Genomic DNA, 22,392 nt, shown 5'->3' on the forward strand with positions numbered 1-22,392 from the left:
GTACTGGGCTCTCAATAGTCCCAGATCGGCTTTTGTCTCTCATCACAAGTATGCAATAAATGATTTGACGGGTTCCTTGAAGGCCACACTACGGATTTAGTGGGGCGTCTTTCCCCATCAGGGCAGGGGGCATCCTACCCCAAGGTACCAAATTATCATTAAATCAGTACAATTTGTTAGCCATAAAACTAAACCCTGAAAAAAACTGTTTGGGACACAGTACACGCATGTTAATGTATCACGACCATAGCAAGGGACATAAAAATTATTTACCTTCTTTGATATTTATAATGTTTTGACATCAAAAATTTTTTTTGAAAGAAGCAAATAAGAAACATGCAATCACCAGCCAGCCGTTGCCCAACTGAGCTTCGCAAATTTTTGTGCAGTTAGCAAGGCAGTCTTCCACTTTACGCTAAGAACATTAATTTCCAGGTTCGATTATTTGTTTCGCCGCTAGAGGGGGTGGGGCGTCTTTCCCACCCTGGGCATCTTACCCCACTCTCCCCTACTCTATTTTACATGAAATACCCAGCCACTACAAGAAATTCAATTGAACTTTGCATTTGTCAGAAGTTGACATTTTCCGAGTTTGTCGTGAATATTTCGGGCATGAGTGCCTGCGGGATTCCTGACTCTGGGCGGCTCTGGCCGTCTCCTGCCCTATCCGACAGATCCGTATTCAAAATTACTGGTGAAGATTTATGTTGAGTTTCTTATCCGTCTATTTTTCGAGACAATCTGAATCGCCATTCGTCGGTAACCAGGCTGGCTGTTTCCGCCTCTCCCCTCCCCCTCCCCCACCCCATCCCACATACGCATCACACTATAGCCTAGCCCTAGGCCGGCTTCGAATCGCGTCCGAGCGCGGAATAGGGATGATTGTCAGTCGTGTGATCCATATGCTGCGAAAGGTACCGTCTAAAATAGATGAAGGTCACTCAAAGCACGTTTATTATGCGTTCGGTATTAAAGTTTCAAATGTAGGTAGGTACCTATGAGTAGTCAAGCAATCTTGGGTACCTATAATCACCTAAGCGAAGCGTGTTGTAGTGACCCTGCTCTCTTCCCTCCGAAGTCCGATCAAGCCATTCCAGTTCTATGGCAGAATTTAGAGTCCAAAGTTCAACGTGCGCACATAGTCGCGCACGGCCGGTCTCCTCACTGACTTAGTCTGGCTACGGCCTGCCATCAACCACAACCATACCTGTCAGGAGGCTCATAAATTTACGGTACTATCGAGTTTGGTTGTGGCAAGAGGTAAAATTTGCGTAAAATTTATTTTACTGTATGCCTGGTCTATTCAAATACATTAGCCAGAGGGGTGTGGTAATAACTGGTGTAAGCAAATTGACCACGGTCAAAAATGCATTACCAGAATGCACTTAAGCCAACATTTTGGGATGTTCTCGTTCCTAAGTCGGCTAAGAGCTTCGGTCCAGAAAATAAATTTATCGTTGGCATCGTTGGCATACAGTAAAATACATACCAAACTCGGCCGGTGATAAATTTTCAAGACCTCAGTCCTTACTGATTTTTGAACTCGGCCTTCGGCCTCGTTCAAAAATCCAGTAAGGACCTCGGTCTTGAAAATTTATTTACACCGGCCTCGTTCAGTATTATATAATACCTAGGACACACTTGAATCAAATCCAGCTAAGTTGGCAGCTAGTTTTCTGCTGATAAAACACTCTCTTCACCGTAATCTCACTTCACCCAATCCGTTCACGAATCACAGCTCATCTTTCTGCAGTGTCGACCCGCCCTGCGGAGCTCGCCAGCTCTCGTTGATCTCCAGACCTCTCCAGAAGGCGATCCGCTCGCTGAAGGCGGCGCTCCCCACGCTGGGCTGATTGTTCAGCCACATGTGCTGGCGATCCTCGGCCGTGTAGACGGGCCACCTCGGCATCGACACGACGTCCGTGCTCGGGTAGCCCTGGCGGGCGAAGCTCGTCCACAGCGAGACCATGAAACGGATCATCTTGTGCTCCTCAGAGCCGAGCGCAACGGGAGGAGCGAGCCCGTTCTTGAAGAGGTACAGCAGGTCGTCCGTGTGTGAGACGCCGTAGTCCCTCACACTGCCGTCCGCGGTGCCCAGAATCGCGCTGAGGATCTTGGTCCGTTCTGGGTCAAGAAACAGCTTGATGCCAAGAAGATCCAAGGCTTCGTCGTCCCGTAGCCATTTTAGGTGCAGCTCCTGGCAAATTGGTTCTAAATCGCATCCTCTGTTACCTATCCATAAGCAGGCGGTCTTACTAACATTCAGGTGTAGTCCTGTAACTAAACTAAATTCTTTTAATAGGTTTACTGCATTCTGTAATGAAAATTCAGATCCGTCCAGGATCAGTGTAAGATCATCTGCGTATGCTGATAACTTTATTTCTCTCCCTAAAATTTGGAATCCTCGAACTGAGTTCGTTGCACGTATTTTTCTCAGAAGCGGTTCCATACCGATTAACCATATCAAACAGCTCAGAGGGCAACCTTGTCTTATCCCACGCTCAATTCGAAAACTCGGCGATAAGAAATTATTCACGTTTACCCTGGTGGTACTATGTGATCCAGATGGGTAGAACACATACATCCATCTCTTGAACTGATGTCCAAACCCATACGCTTTAATAACATCGTTCAGATAGGGCCAACTAATTGAGTCGTACGCCTTTTTAAAATCGCATTGCATAAGCATTGCTCTCGTCTTATTTTTATTTGTTAAGTCAATCAAATCCATTATTAATCTAACATTTTCTCCAATAAAGCGCCCTTTTAGAAATCCTGTCTGATCAGGGTGGACTATGTCATTAATCACTTTCTTTAGCCTTAAAGCTATTGCTTTTGCTATGATTTTGTACGCCACTGGCAGAAGGGTAATTGGTCTTAAATTTTCCACCCTTCTCTTGTCTTTCCCTTTTTTAGGAATAAGCGTTGTGACGCTTGTAGAAAATGACTCGGGTAGAAATCCTCGCTCAAATATTTCCGTTACCACCGCCAGAAACAGCGGACAGAGGATGTCCCAAAAACTCTTGAAAAATTCAACTGTCCAGCCACAGGGTCCAGGTGAGGTGTTTAGCTTCAAGGACAAGAGGGCTGCCGTTAATTCCGCAGCTGACAGTTTTGCATCGCATTCTTGCCTCTGAGCATCAGATATTTCCTCAATTTCATCTAAAAACGAGACGTTTGCGTCCGACGGAGGCACACGCTTATAAAGTTTTTCGAAGAAGACTGAACATTCACTCAACATCTGATCTGTATCTTCGGAAAGTTTTCCTGTAGATGTGAAATGATTTAAGAACATGGTTGGTAAAAACCGTGAACGTTCTTTTCGTTGCTCCAAAGAGAAAAAATATGATGAACATCTTTCCGCATACGCAGCCCAAGTTACTTTGCACCTGAACATGTTCCTTTTTGTTCTGGCTTCTATCAACTCATTTCTCTCCTCGACCGCCTTCTGAAGCTGCTCATCGTTCCTATTGGCATCACTTTTGCTAGCGATTATATTTTCTAAACTAACAAGTCGTTCATTTCTTAACCTTTTTTGCCTTGAGGCGAATTGGATTACCTTCCCGCGAGTCATGCAGAGCACTGTATCGAAGAGAAGTACGCGAGAGACTCCTGCAGTATCGTTACTTTTTATTGCTTCTTTAATGAACATACCAAGCTCCTGTACACTGAAAAAACTTACACCTAGAGAGTTATTTTTGGAGTTTTTCCACTCCAGTTTGGCGAATAATCACGCACCAATGGCATATAATGATTATGTTTTGTAGCGTATTCTTACTATCTGCATTGCATTAAGGGCGTTTTTGAAACTTATTCTTAAACCTGGTACTATAATCATCTCTTTTGTGTTTTAGCAAGTGCTAATTTTATCTTCTAATTTTATCACGTGTCCTTTTTATTCTTCCGGGTTATAAATTTATATCAGTCTCAAAGAGGCATGGGGTAATTTTAGCTTATTTCACGGTGATAAACAAGGTCATTGGAATATATTTGTGCTGAACTCCCATTAGATGGTAATAAAATTGACAGCTAGAGTACTTTTATCAAAACTGCATAAAAATAAACCGCTGTGGAGTAATTAGGGTAATTTTTATACTCCATTACGGCTGATAAATTGACGCAACAGAATAAAACTATTCTCATGTAGGTGTAAAATTACTTCCTTCGTGATAAAACTATCATGTCCGGACAATAATTTTATAACCATGGAGTAATATTATGTGGTAGCATTACTAACATTATTCTTCGGGAGTATTCGGGAGCGTATTTCAAGCAATACACTGTAAAAAAAGTTTAGCACCATAGAGGTACTTTTCAATTGACTAATTTTCAGTACCCTAGCGGTGCTAAGCTAAGCATTTTATTCGTACTTAACTGAGATCTAGTTTAGTATCAAGGTGCTAATATAAGTACCCATATTTGTTTAGCACCCGTGTACTAAATGTAGTACCCTACACCTGCTAGACCAATTTTCAGTACCCTAGCGGTGCTAAACTTTAAAAGGTGCTAAGAATAGCATGCAGTTAGTACCTTCCGTACTCACATATGAACCGTTTTAGCGCTATTGTTACCCCACGACAAGTAGAATAATGCTAACGAAAGCATTGGGGCTGAAAGTAGAATATCTATACTAGTTAAAGCTGCTGCATGAAAAGTTCGCAAAAACTGCTTTCTTTAGCAGCACATACTTTCACTAGTTACTGCAAAAAGGACTAATCAATTACCAAAAAGAAAATTGTGTAAGGCCGAAAAGACGTGCAAAAAAGGTTATATCCTAGATAAGTGATAACTACAAGTCTCAATGATTGTGTTTTGCATCCTGCAATATTCCCGTGTAAGTGCATCTTTCAAGCATCCAACACATTATAAAATTAAAAAATAATTATGGAGCATTTATTAACACTTCATATCATCTGCATGAAAAACAAATGTAAATATATACACAAACAAACGCACGGGAAATAACGAAAGGTCGCTCATATACCTGCACACTCGCAGTGACCGACGATTAACGCGAGATCGACTGCGGGAGGCGGGGGGGGGGGGGTCGTTGAACCGACGTTCCGTTCATGGCCATAAGTTCGACCTCATCCACGACCAGACGGCGTTTAGTGATAGACGGAACCGGAGACCCCGCGGTTGTCGTAGTTGTCCTCCATTGTAAGTGGTAGTCGACGGAAGAACTGACCAGGCCCCATGCCTGGAGCAAAAAAAAAACTGGATCAGTTCCAAGATTTTTTTTCTGTTGGGAGCTATTTTCGCAAACAACACAACTTTCCTTCAGACCAAGAAGCGCGATTTGCCAAAGTCGGAATATGAAGCACTTAAACAATATAAGATAATGTCAAAAGATACAACGTGTCAGACTCACCAAAGTCGATCAATGTCGGTGTCGGTGGCATGTGTCGTTGGCAAATGCTCTTGTACCACCCGGCCCCGGAGCACTTCACTTCACTTCACTGCACTGCTGCACTGCACTTCCCTCCACCTCACTGCCTCCCTGAGCAGGGGCACGCACTCCCATGCCACGCACGACGGATTCCACCGATAATAGCTGATTTAAGCTATCATTCCAGAGCTATCACTCGGTGGCATGTGCCCGGAGCACTTCACTTCACTTCATTTCACTTCATATACCGGAGCACGTGCACACACTCCCACCACGACCAACGGACTCCACTAAAATGGCGCAACACGTGGCCGGAAACAGCTGGCACGCGCATGCGCATATCGCTCTGCGCCGTCAAAACGTGCTAAAGGGCTGGTGATAAGACTCCCAGAGATTTGTAAAGCAGGGCTTAGCTACTTTCTTTGGCGCCAATTTCAAATTTGTTTCCTCTGTAAGCATGTCCGGTTCTATTGTGATACTAACGTAAGCACCATATTCAGCATTACCAACTTCTAAAACGCTTAAAATGGTTCTAATTAGAAATCCAGCTTGAAAGAGCACTCACTGATGGACTGGGTACTAGCAGAAGTAGACGTTAAGCTCAGTAGAAGAATAGGTGATCTAAACTTATAATATTTGATGGGAATGTTAGCTATCATTAGCACAGTATTAGCACCATGCTTCTTTGTAAATACGTCGTAGGGTTCTTTTGACGCTAAAAGGTGCTACGAATAGCAGCCGTTAGTACCCCAAATGCTAAACTTTTTTTACAGTGTACTGTATCACTTTCTTGATAATCCTATTCCGTTGTGACATAACTAATCTAAAAGTGATTAATTTATTCGTCCAGCACAGTATTATTCCAAGAATAATATTTTCGGAATGTCTCTGCAGTTCGCGACCATTCGCGACCGCCATTGTGCTCAAGTCGTCAGAACCAAGGCCTTCTGTCAGAGAACCGAGCAAGCGTCCCAGTCCTCGAAGGTAAGCTGAAATTACTGTATACTTTGTGTTTTGTTAGTATGACTTTACAGTAATCCGCAGTATGACCATACAATCCAAGAAATGCGTTGACGTAGATTTGCGGACGAAGATTTCCGCGATGATGAAATTCTGGAAGACAAATTGTCACCCATGGCCGCTACGTATTGGGTCCTCCGAGCTTCCTCCTGTGTCACGTTGATGTTTCCTGTCTTGTGGTCGATGTTACCCATAGTCGTCCAGTGCCCATTGCCTATCTAGGTAAAAGATCACCAGAGGTTGACACTTGACGTGGCGCGCTTTCAAACTTTTTGTGAGCTGGAGTAACTTACCTGAGCTGACCTTCCACAATGATATAATGTTCACTTGATGTTGCTTGATGTTAATTCCATTCATTAATGTGATTTTGCGATGTTTCCAGGTGTGGACTGACTTGGGAATGATCATGGGGCTCGAGGAGGACGTGAAGGAGCATGTCCTGCACAAAATCAGACATACCGCGAAGAAGTATGCCCAGACGATGATAAACGTGGAGCCGGCCGACAAAGACGGTGAGTTTTGAACGGGCACAAGCACACCTTTTCGGATGAGGTGTTCCGCTAGCAACACATCGTGCCGGGGGGGGGGGGGGGATACTCTTCTTCTATGTAACTGGGCTCGAGCCGATCATCGTAGACAATATATTCCTGGCCAGGGCTGGAATAATGTTTAGATCTGACTGATTTTTTTTAGCGAATGTTAAGTTAGGCCCGATGTATTTTCGATAAATACGAGGTCAGGCCAAAACATTAGCCAAGACCAAGTGTAGGAAGGTATTTCCCACGCATGCTTCTTCCTGCACGATGGAGAAATGACGTTTCACATATCCCAATGGCGTAATACATTAATAGCAGAGGGCAGGACAACTGTTTATTTTCTTGATGATTTTTTTTTTTTTGGCTTAAAGGAAGACTGCCACCTTTTTTACACAAAACGGTTTTCACTAGACCTAACCCACCTATGACCTACCCTGAAGTCTGTTTCCCGAAATTCGGCCTAGTTTTCAAGATATCCGCAATTGGACTTCAGATTAAAGCCATCACAAATGTGTGGAATATGGGAATGTAACATTACCATGTTAGAATCCCATCTCCCACACTTTTTGTGATGGCATCAATGTGAAGTTCGAATGCGGATATCTCGAAAACTAGGACGAATTTCGGGAAACAGACTTCAGGGTAGGTCATAGGTGGGTCAGGTCTACTGAAAACCATTTTAAACCGAAAACCGTAAAAAGGTGGCACTTTAACGACGGGTGGGACAACATGTTGTACCTTTGTGTGGAAACGGTGGACGCAGACACGCTATATACCGTGCTTCTATCTATGAAACCGTCCAATTCAACTGGAGACGATGGCATTAGTGTGAGCATGTTGCAGAAGTTTTTCCACGGCGTAAGACATGCGTTACTAGATGTTGTCAACTTCAGTTTGATCTCTGGTGTGGTCCCACGAGCGTGGAAACATGCGCTGGTGACACCTATCCCTAAAGGAAAGGTTACAACCAAGCCGTCCGATACACGCCCCATTTCTATTCTTCCGGCTATTATGAAGCTCGTAGAACGCACTGTTCAGACCCAATTAACAACGTACTTAGAAGAAAATCATCTTCTTGCTGATGCCCAACACGGTTACAGGAAGCAGCGGTCTACAGAAACCGCGCTTCACGTAATAACTGATAGGGTTCTTCACGCAATGGAAAACGGCAACATATCAATTTTGGTCTTATTGGATTTGTCCAAATGTTTTGATGTAGTGCCACATCAAAATTTACTTCGAAAACTTGCACTGTATGGCATTGACACGAAATGGTTCAGCAGTTATTTGTCTGATCACACTCAGCAGGTTAGGCTGTGTGACGGTAAAGGACGGAACGTACTGTCGCGCTCACGAGAAAATAACATTGGTGTTTTTCAAGGCGGAGCGCTATCATGCGTCATGTACATGTTGTATGCCAACGACCTCAGCCTCAGTGTCTCAGATGATGTAACAATTGTCCAGTATGCAGACGATACACAGCTGTTGGTCAGCGGAAAGAAACGTGACGTGCAGCGAATGGTGGCCTGTATGGAGAACGCCTTACACCGTATGTATCAGTGGTTTTGTGCTAACGGCATGATGCTTAACACAGCTAAGACACAAATGGTCGTATTAGGTACACCAGCGATGCTGCGCGACCTGCCCTTAGTCTCCCTTCACTTTTGTGGCACTGTTGTTGCTGAGTCGCGAGCCGCCAAGAACCTGGGAGTTTACGTTGACCGCCATCTCAACTATGAAACGCACATCGACAATGTAACTAGAAAGTGCACGGGCATTCTTATTGCTCTGACTCATGCACGTCACGTGATCCCAAGAGTGACACTGAAATCCATTGTCGAGGCACTTGTCCTTTCCGTGTTACGGTATTGTTTGTCAGTGTATGGTTCGTGTGGCATGACGCAGCTTCGACGTGTACAAAAACTTGTCAACTTCTGCGTTCGAGTAGTGACGGGCAAGAGGCGATATGACCATGTATCTCAGTCCCTGGAACAACTGCAGTGGCTCACTGCTGAACAGCTTGTGATATATCACACTGTGTGTGCGGTCGAGCGGGTTATAGTTTCAGGGCAGCCTGAAAGCATCATGGCGACTATTGGTCTGCGGACTGATCAGCGCCACAGCCATAACACGAGGCAGGCCAGCCTGTACACGCTCCCGACTATCCGAACTGAGGCAGGGAGGAGACGGCTGTGCTACCGAGGAGTAGGGCTACTGAACAGTGTCGGTGTGGAGCCCGGAACGTGCGGGTTCCGTTCTGCAGTCAGACGCGCTGTTAAGTCGCAGTAGGGTATACCTGACTTCATCATGTGCGTGATTGTAGCTGCCAGCTGGTATGTCTGTTTCGCCGTGTCCACAATGTTTTAATTCGCTTACGTGAACTAGTGAAAAGCCATTGTTTTATAATGGATCTTGTTCGAATACATCTATCTATCTATCTATCTATCTATCTCACCTTTGGACAGCCAATCGTCGTTGGTTTTGCTATTAGTCAAAAAGTGTTGTTTAACTCTAGTGATATTGAAAAGTCATGGTTGTCTCCATTCATGGTTGTCTTCATTGTCTCCAAATATACCACAGTTACATGCAGTTTGATACCTACTTGCATTCCATACTTAACCATGACAGCGGAACATCGGGTACTAATTTCTTATTTCACTGAAATATTTTAACGACGTATAATTATTTTGTAATTATGCACGTTTAGTTGTAAGAGTGTATCGTACTACGTAAACGTACTACGCATCGTACTACGATTTTGAGAGTGAAAAGAAATCAGGAAGAAGCGAAGAATCGTCTCCATGGATACTGTAGTGGCATAGCCAGCTACTGCACGAACGCGGTTCCTTGTTTCTCTCCTAGGTTTTCTTTACGTTTATTTGTACGATATGCATTGATGCCAACTGACTGCAATATTCTTTTTCACGGCAGACGACGAGCTGCTAGCTCTACTTGCCTATGTTTGTGGAACAACCATTGGCACCTTGGCGGATCCGAGAAACGGGGTTCGTCAGGCAGGTGAGGAACTATCGGTGGACGGTTTGATGGTCTGCCAACTGCCGGCCACCAGGTTGGAGACCGTGGCCCTAATGACGGCCGCCCACGCTGTCTTCTACACAAAGTTCACGGGGCCCTGCAGGGCCCTGTTCGAGATTCTTTACCGGAGTGTGGGATTCGATGTAAACATATCTGGCTTATCACAGAAGGTGTAGGAGGTTACCCAGGTAGAGTAGAACCAGCATCGGAGATGCCCACTTCGAATGACTGGCGACCTGCGGCTCACCTGTGGTTCAAGTGACTCGTGACTTGTGGCTCACCTGTGGCTCAAGTGACTCGCAACGTGTGGCTCACACTACTGGAGCCTCTGTATTATGACTAATTCAGCTGCGGCGGTCTCAGTACGCCAATGAGTCTCAGTACGTCTTTCATAGCCCAGATCACGCTTGCTTTATATGCCATCCGTGGCGGTGGTTCTGTGCGCAGATGTTATTCGTTAGCCTCAGTGTTAACCATACACGCTCGTTTTATCTGCCATCCGTGGCGGTGGTTCTGTGCGCAGATGTTATTCGTTAGCCTCAGTGTTAACCATACACGCTCGTTTTATCTGCCATCCGTGGCGGTGGTTCTGTGCGCAGATGTTATTCGTTAGCCTCAGTGTTAACCATACACGCTCGTTTTATCTGCCATCCGTGGCGGTGGTTCTGTGCGCAGATGTTATTCGTTAGCCTCAGTGTTAACTCGCGCCCTGATGGGGGTGTGTGTGTGCTTGAACACCCCCCCCCCCTTGTGGTTTTTCGCGAATATCTCAAAAACGGCGGCGCGGAGCGTCGCCGTTTTTGGTACACCTTATCATAATCAATTCTACACATGTTGTGAAAATTTCAGACCAAGGTCATTCAAGGTCAGGTCACCAGGTCACTTGAAGTGACCTCACCTCAAAAAAGTTTCAATGTCTGTCATATAGCTACACCGAGTGACCGATCGCTTTGAAACTTTAAGCGATTGCTAAGAGCAATAGCATGTACAAAATGTATATCTCAGAATTTTGATATCGATGACCTAAGGTCAGGTCAATTTTGCGACCTCCCCATTATAAGTCAATGGGAGAAAATTGAAATGCGCCTCTTTTGGCCGAAAGACATTATAAACACTCCCAAACATCGAATTAAAAGTGGTTTAGACACACTGAACATGAAAATGGTGTCCGAGACCCTTGTTTGTGCCCTGAGGTCATCTTAGGTCACGAATGGTATCTAACAGTTTTTCGCAAATAACTTTTGATAGAGGCATGCTAGAGCGATGAAAACGCCTTATATGTGTTCAGCTCGACGATACGGATCGACTGATATGCAACATGACCCTTTCCGGTCAGGTCATGACCTTGACCTGTGGTCAAATTTTCAACTTGACCTTTCAAGGTCAAGTTATAGTTCATTCGATGCGTCTTGACGAGAGGAACACGATGCCGGTGAAAGTAAGATCGTACAAGGCTTGGGTCAAAAGTTATTGCAGAAAAACTGAAAATCGGCTATTTTTGCAGTTTTTGCCCCCTGCAGGCAAAACCGTTGACGTTAGGTCAAATCTGAGAGAATTACTCAGAAAGGGCGTTAATAGGGCTATCGAATGCACTTTCCGCGGCGCTGTAGCTCAATTGGTTCCTGAGTTATGCGTGGGCTTCTTGGAAATTTTCGACATTCGACCTGGAAATCGGCGAAATTTTGCCTTCAATGACCTCTGGTGACCTCACCTTTGACCTGACCAAAAAATTGACCGAAGTGATTTCGTCATTATTTTTTACGCTCTTTCGAACGCCGCCTTCCGCGTATCGCTACGTGGCCCAGGAGCCGAGTTACAAGGGGGGGTGTTCAAACACCCCCCCCCCCCCAGCAGGGCGTGGAAATCCAGGACCCCCAGCCGGGCGCGGGTTAACCATACACGCTCGTTTTATCTGCCATCCGTGGCGGTGGTTCTGTGCGCAGATGTTATTCGTTAGCCTCAGTGTTAACCATAACGCTCTTGTGAGTTGTGACCTTGAACGTCCTTCCAGTGATTTCGCATTGCGGCCGGCAGAGACGAAGTTTTGCCTCCCAGTTGAGACGCCGCTTCTCAACTAGGAAGCAAAATTACGTCCCTGTCGGCCGCAATGCGCCATCACTGGAACTGCGTCCAAACTAAGATGTACCTGCTGATGCCCAGGTACCATTCGTTAATCAATTGTTGGTGTTTCAATACATTGTTTAAATGCATTCCTTATTTTACACTTGGTCATAATATTATCACATCACCCCTCATTATCAGGGGTGGTATTTTTACACCGGGGCTTGATTTTACCGGGGAGTTACTCCGGGGTAAAATTATCGAAAAAAGGAGTGCTTTTCAGGGGTGGATTTTTTTGTTTTTTATTGGGGTTGCACAGCCCTGAAAGGGCGCCCAAAGCGGTACCGAGGGGCGCAATAGTCCGGAAGTGGGCGCCACCAGGTACGGTCGTAAGCTTGGCGTTGGGGGGGGGGGGGGAATTGGCAAAGGGGCCCCTGTAGACCCTCGCTGGGGGCGGTGTGTTAGCTTAACCCGCGTACCGCGTAGGGGGGCGAATATCCGCCCCCTCCCCCTGAAGTTTTTCGTAAGTAGCGGAAAACTTCTGAAACCAATATGAGACCCTTGTGATCTTAAATGATCTTAAGCCCGGATTAAGATCATTTAAGGCCAGTATTGAGATTGACCCTCATAAACCGGGTGAGACCTCGCACAGCAGTATGGGTCTTTGAACTCCAACGTGGGTCTTACGAGACCTGCCTGAGCCATCAGAGGCCAGTGCGGGCCCGGGGTCATCAAAGGCCAGTGCGGGGTCGTCAAAGGCCAGTTCGGAACCTCTGAGGAAGTGTGAGCCCTTGAGGCCAGCGTTGGTCCTTGAGAGGTCAATGTGGGACCCCTTGACTGGTATGGGCCCTAAGAGACATGTGTGGTGCCAATGCGACCCAAAATAGACACAACTAACGACATGGGGCTCTCAGAGACTAGCAGCGGCCCTTAAAAACCTGTACGGGCCAAACAGATCGACAGGGGCCCTCCGAGATCGGCAGAGAATAAGAAGATAGCATGAGGCGCCTATGATGGGCAGGCCCGGGCTCTCAAAGACCTAAATGGAACTATCAGAGACCAGGGACCCTTGGCAGCAGACATGGGCCCTCAGAAACCGATGTGACCCCGATATGGTTATAGACCTTAATGCCGGCCCGTTGCGACGAGATAACGGCCCTCAAATTCCGAAATTCCGACATGGGGACCAACAGAGACTGACAGGGAGCCTTGGAGGACGGCATGAAACGCCAAAAGTTCTTCCTTGGACCCCAGAGACCAAATATGGGACTCTCAGAGTCTGGTGCGGGGCCCTCTGAGGCCTGTTTTGGGCCACCAGGGTCCGGTTCGGTCCATCAGATGCCGGTTATGGCCCTCAAAAGCCGGTTTGGGACCCTGAGTGGCCACTGGCCAGTACTGGCCCTCAAAAACCAGTTGGTCATCAGAGGCCAGCCCAATATGATCCCTTACAGGCCAGTGTGGAGCTCTCGGAGGTCAATGTGGGCCCTCAGAGCCCAGTGCGAGGCACCCAAAGTTCAATCTTGAGCCCTCAGCGACCGGAGTGGGTTCATCATAAGTTAGTGTGGGTCCCTCAGAGCAGCCTCAGGGACCAGACTAACCTGGCACCCCAGAGACCATAAAAGGGCCATCAGGGGCGGTGTAGAGACCCCATAGACCGGCTGGAGCCCATTGAGGCCAGTTTGGGGCCCTCAGAAAAAGAAATGAGGCCATTAGAGGCGTGGACCCCCAGAGACCAGTTTGGGAGCCCTCAAGACCAGTACAGGGCTCTCAAAGGCCAGTTTGAGGCCCTCAGAGGTCGATGCGGGCTCTTAGTGACCGGCACCCAAATGTCAGTCCTGAACCCCAGAGACAGAAATGAGGCCATCAAGAGATCAGTGTGGGGCCCTCAAAGGCCGGTTGGGGGACTCCTGATGCCGCTTTCGGGCCCTCAAGGGCCAGTGGAGGGCTCTGGGAGGTCGATGTGGGCCCTCATCGGTCAAGGTGGGCCCTTGAAGGCCACTGAAGCGCCCTCAGAAGTCAGGATACTCAAAGACCGGTATGGGGGCTGTTACATAATACCTGGCGTTGGTTTCTTGAGCCTCGTGACAATCGGGTAAGAGTCAGGGCCCCTACGCCCATCGGGGCCCATCGGTTGTTTAAGGGGGCAAATTATATGATGGCCTTGGCCCCTGATTTGTCTTTGGGGGGGGCATGGCCCTGATGCCCCCCTGCGACCTCCACTGGGCGGTGAGCGGCGCACCAGGAATCGAAATCCACGATTTTTTTTAACTGGTCATTTTTGCATGTCCGACAGCTCTACGGCCTTGTGACAGCTCAAGCTCTTGAGAGGAGGGTAGTACCTACATTAGAGGGGGCGGCGATGGCATTTGCACTTGAGGCGGCAGCGCCGGCAGCGCCTACGCTTAGAGGGGGCGGCACCTACATTTTATGGGCAGCACCCTAACTTGAGGAGTGGCACCCACGCATGGGGGGGGGCGGCAACTATCTACATGTGAGGGAAAGGCACCTTCATTTCAAGGGGTGGCACCTACACTTAGGGGGTGGCACCTACATTTGAGGGGGCTGCATTGCAACTAGGCCTTAGGGGGCGGCAACTACACGCTAGGGGGTGCCATTTACATTCGAAGGGACGGCACCTACATTTTATGGGATGACCGATGACACCTATGCATAAGTGGCCGGGGCCAACATTTGTGGGGGCGGCGCGGCACCTTCATTCGAGGGGCTGGCACCTGCATTCGAGGAGGGCCGGCACCTACATTCGAGGGGGCTGCACTAACATTTGAGGGGGCGGCACCTGCATTCGAGGAGGGCCGGCACCTACATTCGAGGGGGCGGCACTAACATTTGAGGGGGCGGCACCTACATTCGAGGAGGGCTGGCATCTACATTCGAGGGGGCGGCACTAACATTTGAGGGGGCGGCACCTACATTCGAGGAGGGCCGGCATCTACATTCGAGGGGGCGGCACTAACATTTGAGGGGGCGGCACATACATTCGAGGAGGGCCGGCATCTACATTCGAGGGGGCGGCACTAACATTTGAGGGGGCGGCACCTACATTCGAGGGGACAGCGCCTACATTCGAGGGGCGACATTTACATTTGAGGGGGTGGCACCTACATTCGAGGGGGCGACACCAACATTCGAGGGGGCGGCACCTACATTCGAGGGGGCGGCACTTACATTCGAGGAGGGCCGGCATCTACATTCGAGGGAGGGGGCGGGGCGGCACTAACATTTGAGGGGGCGGCACTTACATTCGAGGGGGCGGCACCTACATTCGAGGGGCGGCATTTAGGTACATTTGAGGGGCGGCACCAACATTCGAGGGGGTGGCACCTACATTCGAGGGGATAGCGCCTACATTTAATGGGCGGCGCCTATTCGAGGGGGCGGCACCTACAATCGAGGGGCGGCACTTACATTTGAGGGGCGGCACCTACATTCGAGGGGCGGCACTTACATTCGAGGGGGCGGCACCTACATTCGAAGGGAGCGGCACCTACATTTGAGGTCTGAGGAGGCGGCAACTAGGTACACTAGATAGTTGAGGGGTGACTATTGCCTACATGATGGGTAGGGCTCTTTTGAAAGATGGTGCCAAGTCAACGGGTGGCATAGAGTTTTGGGATGGCTCAGGGTTATGGGGGCGGCACCATTCGAGTCGCCCGCCGATTTATTTCAGTTGTAAAGTTGGGGTTGCACAAACCGATGTTGGGGTTGCACAATTCAAAGTTGGGGTTGCACGTGCAACCCCAACTTGATATAAAAATCCACCCCTGGTGCTTTTTGGCATGGCAATATTATTCCCCGAATGGGAGTAATTTTAGTGTTAAGTTAATAAAATTATCATCTGGTGTAATTTTATCCAAAGATAGCATACTTTTATCCTCCGTCATAAAATTACTCCCTAGCACGAATAATATAAGCGTTCGGATACTAAATATATTCTATATGCTAGTTTTATTCCCCAAAACTCCCCATTTTAGGCGCTTATGCCAGGTCATAAAATTATTCGATTGCAGGAGTGCTTTTTGGCATTCTAAAATTAGAAAATGGGGAGTAAGTTTTTTTCAGTGTACAAACGTTTCATCTGCCAGTAAAGAATTGTTAAATTTCCAATATCCTGGACCTCTGGATTGCTTCGCTGGACAAACCTTCAGCTGTACTGCTCTGTGGTCACTTAAGAATGGTGGCATTATATTGCATGCAACTAGTTTCCCTGGCATGCATAAGTGATCAGATATGAAAAAATAATCCGATCGAGACCGGGAATCACCTCTGGTAAATGTGAATTGGATATCGTTCGGATGCTGCCTTCGCCAAGCGTCATCAAGACGGAACTCGTCTAACGTTTCTTTTACCGCCCTGTTTCTTTGTCCGTAATAATCGCGTATCACTCTTTGATTTGGCCACTCGCGATCTCGAGATGGATCTAATGTTACGTTGAAATCACCTGCAAGCACGACGTTATCTGCATGCATTTCGCTCAGCCAATCGTTAATTCGCATTATTGATTCGACTTCATCTATGTTTGGGCAGTAAATACTACCAAGCAAAATTGACCTGCCTTCCAGTACAGCTTTCAAAAAAATTGTTCTGCCCTCGTCATCTTTTCGTACTTCTTTAACGTCTAAGTCGAGACCTCTTCTGACTAGGATGCACACACCTCTACTACTGCTGGTACCGTTACAGAAGAAACTGTCACCACCCCATTCGTGGGCGAATAAACGTTCCATTGAACTTGAACAGTGCGTTTCCTGCAGCAGAGCCACGTCACATTGATGGGCTTTCAACCAAGTGAACAGCTTACGCCTTTTGGGAACCTGCCCGTTGTCACTGGCCAAACCGTTTATATTACAAGTTATTATGTTTAGGCTTGTCATGCTACCGAGACAGGTAGTACGTTAATTGCGTTCACTGACTTAAGCAAAGCATGTAACCATATCTCAGCAAGTCGCTGTGTCTTGTTATCGGCACGCGCATGATTTAAATGGCTACTTCGAACATGGAGCACCATGTGACACTCGAGTACCCAGTTACTAGTCAATTTGCATGCTATCCTACTACGAACTAAAACAAAACGAGCAGTCAACCGATCACATTTCATCACACTTGATATGCGACGTTCCGAAACAGCTACACTTATACAGCTATAAACAAAATGTATAACTTGAGCAGAACTTGAATTCCTACCGCTCATGTACATGCTGTCTTTTTTCAAAGTGGTTGTTTCACACTCTGGTCTGCCATCTAGTCACACTTACTGTGCACGTTCAGAAACTGACGTATGTCCGCACCACAGCGACGTCGGACAGACGCCATACCTGTCGCGAGCCGGGGAGCCTCCGCCACTGCCGACTGGCTGGTGGAGACATCTGTTCCACGCCGCTCTCCCCCGTCACCGTCACCTGCCCCAGCGTAGCCACCTCCGCCTCTGCCAAACGTGTCCGGAGATCGGTTCGTTCCCCCCTCCCCGGGCAGCGAGCAGCCGCGCCCCCGCTCCGGCCGATCTCCAGCGCCAGGCGAGGACGGAGAGCGGCGTCGGCGCGCCAGTTCTGCCTCCTCCTCACCGCGGACGACGGAGCCACCCGGCTCCGCGCCCTCCCGGCGCTCCGCTCCCCGTCCGGCGGCGTCGGCAGCGCGGACCGGTGTTGTGTCTGTGGAGGCTCCAGCTGGTCCTGCCGCCACATGGTCGCGACCCCGTGGAGGGGAGTGCGCCATCTCCCGTCCGCCGTCGCTCCGACTCGCCCCAGTGGTCTCGTCGGAGCGGGAGTCTCGGCGGCTCGGCTGTCCGGGGCGACCAGCCTCGGCCAGCTCGGCCACCTCACGGCTGATACGCTCCAGGGCCGCGTCACATCTCACGGGACGCGGCCGGTCTCGCTCGCCGATGACGACGTGCACGACGCCGTCTCTGGTGAATACCGTGTTGACCTTCCCTTCTCGTTTCAGCTGCATTAGCTTGTTGAAAATCTGCTGCCTGGTGGGAGTGAGCCTTTCTCTGATGTATAAGCCGGTACCCCTCAATCTTGTTCGATTCCTGACCAGGAGGTATCGGTCCCACCAAAATTCCCACGGATTCAATGGCATGTTTAGATTTTTGTGTTCGAAAACATTATTTTCACCACTGGATAGATCATTTTATGGCCCAAACTCTCTGATGAAGCCAATTAGCAAGGCTCATTACGCCATCAAAGATGTTATGGCGTTTTCTTAACTATTTTGCAGTATTTTGAACCGTTGGCTATAAAAATTTGCGATATTTGTGTGATTTTCAGAGTGATATTTAGAAAGAAACCCCCTTTTTTATTATATTTCACTGAAACAGTAAACATCCTTCAACATCTTTATGACAACTTCTACGCTTTTATTAAAAAGCACCTCATTTTTAATTGCGCCCATGGCAATTGCGCCAGGGGGGCGCAAATGGAATAATGGTGTAGTCATTGTACCACGACAGTATGAATGCATCATTAACTGATTGCAATAAAGCAGGAGTTTAAGGTCAGGCAAGGGAGCAGCCCGCTGTCGTCAGTCCGCAAATTATTTCTCTCGTCGAACTTATAATGCAGCTGCCATTTAGGCTACGGCTTGTGGTGTAATGGACAAAATACGACATTTTCAACATGGACTCAGGCGTGAGAGGTGACAGCTATGATAAAAAACTAAAAACTGATGTCATTAAGTTTTCAAAACGATAAAAAATTATTAATTTTGCGAGAAACGATTGAAAATATAATTGTATAGGCGCATACGTTCACATATATCTAGTCAGTTACAGTAAACGTTTTCGTTGCACTTTTACAAGCGTACGGACACATGTAAAGTTATCTACCTGGGCAAAAAATATCGCGATTTATATCTACATTTATTATTTATCCAGCCTGAATAACATTATAGATGTTTAAGTAAGCCACAATGACATTAGACTGCCCGGGGTGTATGCATTCCGTCTCATTCACTTAGCCATGTTAAAGTATAGGGCGCAATTGGGTTCTAATTGCGCCATCCCCCTGGCGCAATTTACAGCAGTTGTTGGCAAATGCGCCCTTTTGCATGTTTCTGAAAAAGCAGCTGTCAGAAGCCAACAAAACATCCTCAATTGATCGGGAGGCTCTTAAATCGTAGCCAACGAGTTCCTCTTTGAAATGGTTACCAGTGCATGCTTATATTTCCAGCGGTTTTCTTACAAATAGAGTTTTTCGTTAAGGTGGCGCAATTCACCCTCCTTCCCCTAGGTACCTATGAGTAGTCAAGCAATCTTGGGTACCTATAATCACCTAAGCGAAGCGTGTTGTAGTGACCCTGCTCTCTTCCCTCCGAAGTCCGATCAAGCCATTCCAGTTCTATGGCAGAATTTAGAGTCCAAAGTTCAACGTGCGCACATAGTCGCGCACGGCCGGTCTCCTCACTGACTTAGTCTGGCTACGGCCTGCCATCAACCACAACCATACCTGTCAGGAGGCTCATAAATTTACGGTACTATCGAGTTTGGTTGTGGCAAGAGGTAAAATTTGCGTAAAATTTATTATACCTAGGACACACTTGAATCAAATCCAGCTAAGTTGGCAGCTAGTTTTCTGCTGATAAAACACTCTCTTCACCGTAATCTCACTTCACCCAATCCGTTCACGAATCACAGCTCATCTTTCTGCAGTGTCGACCCGCCCTGCGGAGCTCGCCAGCTCTCGTTGATCTCCAGACCTCTCCAGAAGGCGATCCGCTCGCTGAAGGCGGCGCTCCCCACGCTGGGCTGATTGTTCAGCCACATGTGCTGGCGATCCTCGGCCGTGTAGACGGGCCACCTCGGCATCGACACGACGTCCGTGCTCGGGTAGCCCTGGCGGGCGAAGCTCGTCCACAGCGAGACCATGAAATGGATCATCTTGTGCTCCTCAGAGCCCAGCGCAACGGGAGGAGCGAGCCCGTTCTTGAAGAGGTACAGCAGGTCGTCCGTGTGTGAGACGCCGTAGTCCCTCACACTGCCGTCCGCGGTGCCCAGAATCGCGCTGAGGATCTTGGCGAAACTCTGTCGTCCCGGGCCCATGTGATTCAGGACGTACCTGTAGACAGGAGTGTGGGCAGAGGCCAGGTCGGCTTCCTTTGAAGTGCACGCTGCGATGGTGCGGTCCGTGTACACTTCCACCAGACGCTCGAGATTTCCTTCTCCAACGGAATTTTGACCGAAGTAGAAGCGGTAAATCTTCTCTGCCATGGCGGGAGGATCTTCCGTCACCTTGCTGATGGCCAGGATGTCTTTAGCCCAGACGTTCCAGTCCCTGGAGGAGTACTTGGGCGGCGACTCGGCCGAGTGGGTGCCAATCATGAAGGCACCCTCGTCGTGGGTTATGCCGTGCAGCCAGGGCACGCGACTGAAGCGACCCTCCCGCAGCAACAAGTGTGGATCCTCGGGGAGGAACGGCGTGTCCGACTCGACATCAACGCGAGCTTTGTAGACAATCGGCAGACCGACCACCAAATCAGTCTCCAGCTTCTGCACCGCAATCATCACCTCAGTCGCAGGCTTCTCACGAAGACAGGTGACGACGTCCTGCGAACTCCCGCTTGGACATCGCAGCAATTCAGCGTGTCGCATGGCCAGGTCGCCCTGCGGCTCTCCGCTGGCGGCGAAGTTGCAGAACGAGGCACCGGACTGGCTGATGGCTCTGGCGAAGAGTCCCTTGGACAGCGGGCTGAGCACGTGCAGGCCGACACCGGCTCCTCCTGCCGACTCACCGAACAGTGTGACTTGGTTCGGGTCGCCGCCGAACGCCGCGATGTTGTCCCGCACCCACTGCAGCGCCAGACGCTGATCGTGCAGACCATAGTTCCCCGGCGCCGCCTCGTCTCCTGTCGTCAGAAACCCGAACGGCCCCAGCCGGTTGTTAATGGTGACCAGCACCACTTGCTGGTCCATGAAATACTCGGGTCCGAACAGCGGACTGGCGTCACCGTCACCAAAGATGAACGCCCCTCCGTGCAGCCAGACGAGCACAGGCAGCCGGACCTTCTCAGTGGCAGTCGGCAGCCGGGCGGTGTACACGTTCAGGAACAGGCAGTCCTCGTCTCCCTCCAGCGCGCCGGAGAAGGTGTTGAACTGGAGACACTTGCTTCCGTGCTCTGTGGCGTTCCGCACCCCCTGCCAGCCGCCGTGAGGCTCCGGAGGACGGAATCGGAGGGACCCGAGCGGGGGAGCGCCGTACGGAATGCCTGGAGAATGGAAAACAAACGGGGTCGTATGATTACTACTACAACAACATTGAAACACACTACACGGTAAAGATGGTGAAACACGTAGTTGTCCTATTAGCTAACTATGCTCCAAGTGATAATTACTACTAAATATTCAACCTGATCAGATAAGAGTATCGAACACATTCAAGTGGAAACGAGCGATTCATGCGACGATCAGCTCACCTTTGAACGAGGCGAACTCATTTCCCAGGAACGACTTGAGAATTTCGCCTCGGATATCGCCATTTTGCGTCGATATGATTGGACCCTCGGAAACTGCGGCTGAGACAAGCAGCAGTATTGACGCTGCCAAAAACAGCGTCAGATGCCGAACACGCAGCATCTGGAACAAGGCGCAAACCGTGCTCTTAAAACGGTCACTGGAACAAAGCACGCAGCTACCCGCACGCAGAGCACCAGGCTGCGTCAAAACTGCACCATGATCAGACCATTCATTGATCCAAGGACCATGACTCTCGGGCGGTGACTTGCACAATGTCACCCGCCGGTGCGAGGGGTGACGGCGCGTCCTTGGCACATTCCATGTTTACGCAGCCTCTCCCGGGCCCATCCAGGCATAGCTAAACTGCTGAAAACCTCGGACAGCACCGATGCGAGAAATTTCCCCGATAAGCTGAGACAGCACGAAAACCGCTGGTCATACATGCGCTCGAGCTCCTACGGAGGCTCCTGTGTTCATTACTTTAGACAGAGCCAGATCTGATCTTGAACATTTTACTGTGCATGACAAACCAAGTGCATACCAAGGAATGAACGCAAAGCAAAATATCTTTTGATTCCGTTTTATCACTCAAATCCTTGAACTGGATACACTATGGCCCAAATGCTTCTCAACACAAAACACCCACATTCTGTTCGCTCACCATACTCTCGCTGCGTATCTCCGGTAGCTGGGCCTATCCCTCCTTCCTGATCTCTACACTCCGACTGACGAGGCCAGTCGCGACGGGCCGCGCAGCACGGGTGCGGATGTGCCGAGACGGACCGACCCGGAGGCGGGTGGGTGCTGTGCGTCTATTGATTCCATTGGTGGCTCGAGGTCAGGAGCAGAGGAGAGGAGGGGCGAGAGAGATGAGGGGACAGAGGAAAAGA

General features: G+C 48.8%; 1 protein-coding gene across 2 annotated transcripts; it reads right to left on the bottom strand.

Moving 5' to 3' along the window:
* Positions 1-1,637: 1,637 nt before the first annotated feature.
* Positions 1,638-22,303, bottom strand: LOC122390195 (venom carboxylesterase-6-like). 2 transcript variants are annotated; one of them, XM_043382922.1, is made up of 4 exons: positions 22,164-22,303; positions 21,463-21,622; positions 20,063-21,255; positions 1,638-2,113 (listed from the first exon to the last, which is right to left on the bottom strand). In XM_043382922.1, the coding sequence occupies exons 1-4, from the start codon at positions 22,164-22,166 to the stop codon at positions 1,733-1,735; spliced, it is 1,737 nt and encodes a 578-aa protein (XP_043238857.1). In that variant the 5' UTR covers positions 22,167-22,303; the 3' UTR covers positions 1,638-1,732. The 2 variants fall into 2 exon arrangements, with proteins under 2 accessions (XP_043238857.1, XP_043238856.1); XM_043382921.1 differs by lacking the exon at positions 1,638-2,113 and having other exon boundaries at positions 19,447-21,255.
* Between the last annotated feature and the right edge of the window lie 89 nt (positions 22,304-22,392).

The sequence above is a fragment of the Amphibalanus amphitrite genome, unplaced genomic scaffold, assembly GCF_019059575.1.
Source record: "Amphibalanus amphitrite isolate SeventyFive unplaced genomic scaffold, NRLGWU_Aamphi_draft 000386F_arrow, whole genome shotgun sequence".
Lineage (NCBI taxonomy): Eukaryota > Metazoa > Arthropoda > Thecostraca > Balanomorpha > Balanidae > Amphibalanus > Amphibalanus amphitrite.